Source organism: Carex rostrata, chromosome 35, assembly GCF_964058835.1.
Source record: "Carex rostrata chromosome 35, lpCarRost1.2, whole genome shotgun sequence".
NCBI classification, from domain to species: domain Eukaryota; kingdom Viridiplantae; phylum Streptophyta; class Magnoliopsida; order Poales; family Cyperaceae; genus Carex; species Carex rostrata.
Window position 1 is genome coordinate 3,872,177 of NC_135952.1, and position 8,933 is coordinate 3,881,109.

The 8,933-nt window shown below is 33.0% G+C and overlaps 1 protein-coding gene across 1 annotated transcript; it reads left to right on the forward strand.

Moving 5' to 3' along the window:
- LOC144549548 (dolichyl-diphosphooligosaccharide--protein glycosyltransferase subunit 2-like) lies at nucleotides 1-8,692 on the forward strand. The gene is made up of 19 exons (XM_078298317.1): nucleotides 1-232; nucleotides 852-1,044; nucleotides 1,129-1,218; nucleotides 1,325-1,381; nucleotides 1,480-1,549; nucleotides 1,772-1,836; nucleotides 2,219-2,273; nucleotides 2,362-2,489; nucleotides 2,817-2,932; nucleotides 3,098-3,167; nucleotides 3,286-3,390; nucleotides 4,170-4,253; nucleotides 4,337-4,482; nucleotides 4,816-4,927; nucleotides 5,021-5,104; nucleotides 5,854-5,934; nucleotides 6,570-6,794; nucleotides 7,396-7,518; nucleotides 8,321-8,692. Exons 1-19 carry the CDS (start codon nucleotides 81-83, stop codon nucleotides 8,435-8,437), a joined length of 2,073 nt encoding a protein of 690 aa, XP_078154443.1. The 5' UTR covers nucleotides 1-80; the 3' UTR covers nucleotides 8,438-8,692.
- The last annotated feature ends 241 nt before the right edge of the window (nucleotides 8,693-8,933 follow it).

Consider the following 8,933-nt stretch of genomic DNA (forward strand, 5'->3'; position numbering starts at 1 on the left):
TTCAACTCAGGAGTCTACTCTTTGTCTCATTTTCTCTGGCCCTTTACATGATCTAAAGCTTAGAACTTTGTACGGTTCCAATGGCGAAACAACTGAAAGTTCATGTCTTTCTTGTTCTGATCTGCGGATCTGTTCTTCTGTCGAACGGATCCGTTATCCGCCCGATTTCTGACGCGCATCGATCTGCTGCGACTGAGCTGTTCGTTCCCTCACATGATGGATCCTTTGGAAGGTGATTGATCTGTCAATTCCTTTTCTTTTCAGTGTTTTATTTGATAAATTGCACTGCATTTGGGGTAAAACACATCACTGCAGTTCGTAGGATTTCATCAATTTAATTGGTAATTTAATCGCGATATAATTTTATTTGAAGTATGAATTTTTAAGTTTAGCATTGAAAAGGTGATTGCTTTGTCAATTTCTTGTCTTTTCAGTTTTCCTTTTGTTTTTGTTTTCATGAAAGGGATAGATTGTACTGCATTTGTTTAGAACACATCATTGGAGTTTGTAGAATTTCATCAATTTGATTGGTAATTTAATCATGATGTAAATTTTATTTGAAGTATGAATTTTTAAGTTGAGCATTGAAAAGGAGATAATGGTTACAAAGAATTTTTGTTGTATGTTTTAGCAAAACTGAACAATGCTCAAAACATTACCAATCAGTGATTCACAGAGTTAAATTTGGTAACATAGCACGCACATTTAAGCTCACTTATGCCCTTAATTCTCAAATTGAATTGTTTAATGATAAAAAAAAACCTGAAAAGGTTCTACATTATCTAGAAACCACTTGTTTAATGTTATAAAACTATGCATCTGACGAAAGGTTCTCAAATTGAATTGTTCAGCTTAGAAGAAACCTATGAGGCTTTGAGAACATTTCAAGTACTAGGAGTAGAGAGGAGTGGTGACAAAACTGAAGGAATTTGTAAAACTGTCTCTGAGAAACTAAGTTTGCCAGATTCTACTACAAAAGACATTTTTCATGCACTAAAGATTAAAGGAATCTTGGGTTGCTCAACAGAGTTGGTTGACTTTGATGTAAGTCATGAATGATCAATTTTCTGGTACCATTTCTCAGGCTAATAAGAAAAACAATCAGTAATTTTTCTGATAACTTTTTAGGGTATCACATCACGGCTTCAATATGTGATAAATGATGCAAGCTCACTACTAGAATTATACTACTCTCTGGGAGGCTTGCTAAGTATTAAGGTAATTGTTAGGAATTTATCTATTTGATTTGTAATTTTGTTCATTGCATTTCCCGGTTGCCAAAAGAAAATTTTAATTAATTTTTTTATGGTTTTTTTATTTCTAGGAGCAAGGGCAAAATGTCATTTTATCTGACGTTCATGCTACATTTCAAGCCATAAAGGTAAACAATTGAATAGCTTTTCCTTTTAAAATGTTAGGCTTATTTGTAATTTATAATCTCATTTCCAATTCCATTGTCTGATTTAATGCAAATTACAGGCACTTAGTCAGAGTGACGGGACTTGGCGGTATGATACAAACAGTCCTGGATCGAGCACATTTGCAGCTGGTAGTTTATCTTGTTCTTCATAAATTTACATTTTTATTATTTTGTAAAATATAAAAAAATGTTATCCTTCCCGACTAGTAGAATAGTACTAGGACAGTGCATACTAATTGAGATTTATTCAATAGCAAAAATTAAAATCTGAACCAAACAATTAGAGTAAAAATAAAAAAAAAACAGAGAAGAGAACACGGAAATACCTAACTGGAATGGTACTTGTTACAGGTATAGCACTGGAAGCTCTAGCATCTGTTGTTTCACTGGCTGGATCTGATATCGATCAGTCAAAGGTATGTGGGTTATCTATATTTACTTTTTGAGTGAGGCTATGGCAATATGCATATTACGGATTGACCCGTGCTATGGACTCATATGTCTATTTTCAAAGTTCAAACAATTGATCCAAACAGTTAAACATGATCTCCATATGAAAATGTACTTGAAGACCAAATTTTATATATTTTTTTTACTATTTTTTTAGATTAGTAGAGCAGTGGTTTTCTATCTATCTAAACCCTAAACCCTTAAAAACGAAGGTACGAGTCCTTAGCGCAGCGCAGGCCATTGTGTAATATGCATATTACCATAGCCTCACTCTTTACTTTTTGTGTTTTTTGAGTAATGCAATATTTGTCATATTCCCGTTTGTTACGTACCTTTCTTTCTTTGCAGATTGCAGTTGTGAAGAAGGACATCAACAAGTTGTTTGACAGGATTAAACGCTACGGTAATTGACTAATTTCTACAATTTCACACCTTAAATTTAAATTTACTTTGACTGATAATATTCTAACATTCATTCTTGTTTGAATTAGATGATGGTACTTTGTACTTTGATGAGAAGAATGTTGACCCCGACCAATATAAGGGCCCACTTGGAACCTCTGCTTCTGTTGTTAGTGGAGTTAGTGCGCTCGCAGCCGTTTCTTCTGAAAAATTAAATGTAAGGATTGCATTCCAATTTTCTTTCACTTTTACCGCTATTAAATGTAAATATCAAGCAATTTTGCATGTTTGTGATGGAAGCTTAAATTGAATTAAATGCTTATATGGTCCTCTTCTTTATCAAGTGTTTCTTAATATTATGCATAGAATAATGTCACGTGTACTCTAACAAAATATAAAATATTATGTTTGCTCCTCCATATTCATCTTCTCTAAATTTTATTTGAATGTGCTTCAAGAGTAGAATATGAGGGTTTTTTGTAAAGTAAAACACCAAGTATTTCTTACTTTTTAAAAACCTGATCTAAATTCTTTGTTTATATAGATTGGTGGTGAGAAAATATCAGGTCTGGCCAAGTTCTTTCTGAGCATAGGTGTTCCTGGCACTACTAAGGATTTCTTTTATCAGATCAATTCCTTGGCATCCTTGGAAAGCAACAGGTAATCAATTTTGAATTTTAAGAGAACAGCGGGGCATTAATGGTGAATTATTTTTTTTTACCGTGTTATCTTTTGTTTTTCTATTTCTTTATATACTTGGTTTTGTACCATGTGTGGAGTAAACTCATTTTGCAAATCAATTTACAATTTGCATATTTTTTACAGGGTGTCAATTCCCTTGATTCTATCTCTTCCTGCTACCGTTCTTTCTCTTACCTCAAAGGATCAACTCAAGGTAGATCTTTCAAGATGCATACCTTACGATGTTTTAGTGTACTATTAACTATTGTTTTTTTTTTTTAATATGAGTTTCTCTTGTATAAAGTTTGGCTTGTGTTTCAACTGTTGTTCAGGCTGAAGTAACAACAGTCTTTGGTTCTCCTTCACCTCCTCTTACTGTGAGTCTACTCAAAGTTCTAACCCCAGACTCAAAGGAAGTAACTCACTTCGAAAAGAAGGTAAAGCTGAGTCTCTCTCGCTCACTCTGTGTCTTTCTCATATCTTCTCTGTTATTCTTCTTAAGTTTTAAGATTTAAAATGTTTATGGAAGTAAGAACAATAAAGAAGCTAATTACTCAACACAAATATAATAAATAAGTTCGTTCTTCAGGGTTGAAATGTTTTTGCATTGAAGTATTTAGCAGTTTGATACTTGATAGAATTGTTGCACATATGAAAACCATATTTTGAAAAATCAATAAGTGGAGTTCACACTACTTTAGATCTGAGACTGTAGTTCAGGGATTAGCAGGTTTTTTAGTTGCGTGAGGTAAGCTTAGCCGAGAATTTTTGTTTCTTCTTATTTAGGGAAATTTTACAAATTGTTCTACCTTTCAAAATTTTCAAATAAAATGCCCCTCCACTAAAATTATTAACAAAATACCCTTGTTAATTTCTCTTGATTGGAGGGGCATTTTGTTAATAATTTTAGAGGGGCATTTTATTTGAAAATTTTGAAAGATAGGGCGATTTGTAAAATTTCCCTCTTATTTATATGTTACAACTGGGAAAAAAGAAGAAGTTTGCCTCGTCGGGATTTATTTGGGAGGTAGGCATGATGAATTTGTAAAATTTAGTTACTGTTATAATTGAGATACTTTCCAAAATGAAAAAAAAATGTAAAGAGAACAAAAGAGTGACGAAATGAAAGTAAAGAAAAAGGAAAGAAATAGTGGCGTCATGTGACCTAGTTTTTACTGATATATATATATATTTTTAATTTTGTTTACTATTACAGGAACTGGAATATGACCAGGAAAATAGGATCCATTTCTTGGATATCTCTAACATAGATGTTGGCAAGTACTCTTTGATCTTTGAGGTATGATGTCAATAAAACTGTGCCTCCTCCTTTTAGTGATTTTCTTTTACCGCAATCTTAATTTTTTTTAATTTTTTTTATAGGTTTCAATGAATGATCCAGAACTTGCAGAGAACTATGCCACAGGAGGCCAGATTAGCGTGACAACATTTTTAACGGGAAATGTTAAAATCGACAAGGCCGAAATTGCTATCTCTGATAGTGATGCATCTTCTGAGTCTGTAAAGAAGTAATCTCTTTTGCTGGGAATATTATCTTTTATTTCAGTGAGGCTATGGTACTATGCATAATGCATAACGGTCTGTACTATGGATCAATATCTTTCATTTATATGAAAACATTTGACTAAGTCAGATATTGGGCCTTATATTTATTCTTCACAATGATTGGATCTATTAACCCACCATAACCAGGGTCAAGATTGCAAAATGATATAAAATGATGTAAAATTAATAGAATGTAGGGCTGGCTCAAGATATTGTTATATGCGAACAAGTACATAAAATCAGTCATTTAAAGTTCTAAGTACTAACCTTTGTAAATTTTTTCTATTGTCCTTCAGATTGGATCTATCAAAGGATTCCATGGTTTCTCTGTCAGCAAACCATTTACAGAAGATGAGACTTTCTCTCCAGTTAAAAACTCCCCTTGGAAAAAGTTTTAAGCCACATCAGGTTTTTAATTCAGCAATTTATTCCATCCTTCATGTTCAAAACAAATGATATCCTTCCACTTTTAACATATAAAATTGATTATTTTATGTACAGTTGATTGTGAAACTTCAGCATGAATCCAAGGTCGAGCATCTGTTTGTTCCAGACATGTCTTCGAAACAGTACAATCTTGTTCTGGTAATCTCTCTTATGACAATTTATTTATGTACCTATTTACAGTACAATACAAGTAGAGAAATGAACCATTCCATTTGTCATCAGAAAACGATCATTTAGAAGATGGGATATTTTTCTTACACAGACTACATTTTTTTTTTTTTCAATAAAGGGTAAAATGGGTACTTTATAAATTTAAAACAAGTTTTAATAGAAAAGTCAATAATTGGGTAAATTTGTGAGTTTTTGAAATTTAGAAGGGTAAATATGATATACTATGAATTTTAGAAGGGGAAATATGTAATTTTGAGGTTTTTGAGGGGTATACATGAAATTCCCTGTATATTCATTAATGAGTGACTTTAATTTTATTTCTCTGCTGATATTCAATCTGTTGAAGAACTCACACATAAAATAGTGAAATATTGATGCCATGAAATCAGAAAGCAACAGCTAGAAAAAGAAAATTAGAAGTGACTGCCTTATCAATAGTCATAAAAGCATACTGATCTGTGGTAACTTCTGAGAAGTGCCCATTGTTTGTTGTTTGCAAATGTCAATAGAAAATATTTTTTTTAGTTTTATGGTACATTTAAATACACAAATATCAGTAGTTACTGTAATCCCTAGCTTGAAAAGCACCAGAATGTTCGCACAAAAATTTGCATCTTTGCTTATTGTCTACTACTTAATGGATGAAAATAGTACATTTTTAGTTATTTCCTGAAGTCTTACAAGATTACATTTTTATATAAAATATTTATTTCCAGAACTTTCTCGGGCTGGTGGAGAAGTTTTATTATCTGTCTGGGAGATACAACATTGAACTAGCAATCGGTGATGCTGTCATGGTTTGTTTTCTCTTTCTTATTATTTTTCTGTTCTTTTTAGGGGTGTTTATTCGGTCCGGTTTATTTGGTTTTCAACCGAACTGAAAAGGTTTGGATTAAATAGTTCGGTTTTGCGGTTTAAATGGATCAGTTCTGTTGAATTTTTTAATTACTTTGGTTTCTTATATTTGGTTCGGTTTAGATTTTTCAAAACTGAAAAAACCGAACCGACCGAACTGTATATGGGTTCAAATCCATGCTTTATATATAATGTATGTAATATCAACAACCTATATTTTGGTTTGGATATTTTAGAACATCTACATATTTTATATGGAATTCAACAATGTATGTAATGTCAACAACTTATATATAGTTCATATATATTTATTTCTATGAATATCAAATGTAGTGTTAAAAAAGAGTTTTAACCTTTTGATTACATTGGTTATTTTGGTTCGGTTGTTATTCGGTTGCCAAGTTTAATTCAGTTGGTTCGATTATATTTTTGAAAACCGAATAAAATGTTGATTTGACTATTTTAATTCGGTTTTAACCGAACCAACCCAACGAACACCTCTAATTCCCATCATAAATCTCATTAACTTTTGGTGGTTTCTTGAACAAAAATTAATGTTTTGGTGTAAATCTAACAGGAAAATTCTTTGCTGTGGTCCCTTGGTTCAATTGAGCTTGACCTACCAGAGGCACCAGAGAAGGCACCCAAACCACGTGCTCAACCCGTTGACCCGTTGTCTCGGTTCGGGCCGAAGGAGGAGATATCGCACATCTTTCGTTCACCCGAAAAGAGACCGCCTCAGGAGCTCTCTCTTGGATTTATGGGCCTCACTCTTCTCCCTCTCTTAGCTTTCTTGATCGGGGTATTTGTTATCTCATTTCCCTCCTAATTGAACAGAAAAAAACAAACAAAGGAATCTCGTCAGTGTATCTTTTTAGTTTTGACTGCCTATACCTTTTGGTGGTGTTTGGAATTGGTCAAGGCCTAAAGTTTTGGAGGTCTATTCCAACTTAGGCCAACCTAAGCTATTCAAAAATAGTATCCACTAAAGAAGAGAGAGAGGGAAAAAAAATTGAAGTCCCTGACGGTGGGGCCGTAGGGGAACTAACTCTTAGGCCACCTTGATAAGTGGTTTAAGGGTTTAGGGTCCTAATTTTAGAGTTATGCCTAGTTAGGCCGGCCTAATTAATCCTCATTTGGTGGAATAACTGAGGCCTAAACCTCTTATTCTATGGTTTAGGCCTCAACCAAACACCACCTGTGATTTAGTATACCCTCTTTAGTGTAGGATGCCTTTCTTTTCTAAAATTGCTGCTACTTATTTGTTTTTTTATATGCATACTAAATATTTGACTGTCATAGTTTTGACTGGGTGATTTGTAGGTTTCAACTTGTGGCCCTTAGAAAATAAATTAATCGAAATTAATTGTTCTTTTTTCTCTTTGCAATGTTAAAAATGACAGCTTCTGCGTATTGGAGTGAATTTCAAGGGCTTCCCGTCTTCAGCTGTGCCAGCTTCATTCGCTGTGTTATTCCATGGAGGCATCGGAGCTGTTTTGCTGCTCTATGTCCTTTTCTGGCTTAAGGTCTTTTTCTTTTTACATATACTTTTATGAGTGAGGCTATGGTACTATGCATAGCACATATTGATCGGTACTATGGATCAATATTTTCGTTTTTAAAGTCGAAATAGTCAATCCGAGCCGTTCAACATGATTATCATATGAAAATGTACTTGTAGATCAAATTTTATATTTTTTTAGAACTTTTTTACTATTTTTTTTAGATAATTGGAAAATCACTTGATCTAAAAATTCTAGATCATTCAAAAGTAGTGGTTTTGTACCTATCTAAAAAAATAGTAAAAAAATTATAAAAATGTAAAATTTAGTCTGCAAGTACATTTTTATATGAAAATCATTTTGAACGGTTTAGATCAACTATTTGGACTTTGAAAACAAAAATATTGATTGATAGTACGGACTAATCCGCACTATGCATAGTACCATAGCCTCACTCTACTTTTATTATTAATTCATCTGTGAGGGATGATCTCCAGACTGTTTAGTTTTACCTGCCAGAATCTCAAAAATCCCAATCAACTGTTTCCCTCTTCACAATTAATGAAAAGAAAGCAGGGTAATTTGGTGAATTTAATTAAAACAGAGATAGGGGAGGTATAATCGTTAGGAGGCATGAAGATGTCTCAAGTTGCAAGTGTATATACATGATATTTAAGATAAAACTCGGCTTGTAATGGTATACAATACATCATATTTTGTTCTTCGTGTTTAGGGTTTGGTACACATTGAAACCCAAATAATTGGAGATTTATTTGCTTTTTCTTCTTCTTTTTTTTTGTTGCTAACATTTGGTTTTGGTACACAGTTGGATCTGTTTACAACATTAAAGGCACTGGGATTTCTTGGTGTGTTTCTACTCTTTGTGGGACACAGGACACTGTCGTACCTGGCATCTACTTCGGCAAAACAAAAAACCGCGTGAAATATTTTACAAAATTTTGCTAGATTTTGAGCAGATTCAAATTTTGGATGTTTAATTTTACTGTTTTCAGGAGCATCAAATTATTTAGTTGGCATTATATGGGATATAAGTTAGGATAGTGATTTATAATTTGCTGTTTCTCGAGCATTTTTTATTGACATAGACAGAGACTACGGAGTCCATCTTTAACAACCTTTCTAAAGGTTCATTAGACTGACACTTTTTCAATTAATCTAAATTAAAACCAGAATTTCATATTTTGTTTTCGTCATCCTGTTCTTTGCACATTTTTCTCTACGAGAAGAACAAACTCTTAACTATGCTATTCTTATTAACAGATTATTTAATTAATTATACCAAGTTTTGGGAACGAACTGAACATATTTCGAAGAGCAGTTGTCGAACCACCAGGCAGCAAACCTTATCATGTACTCATAATACCGTTCTGATTTGCATTGAGATTTGTGCGGATGAGTTTAAATCAGCAGGAATATAA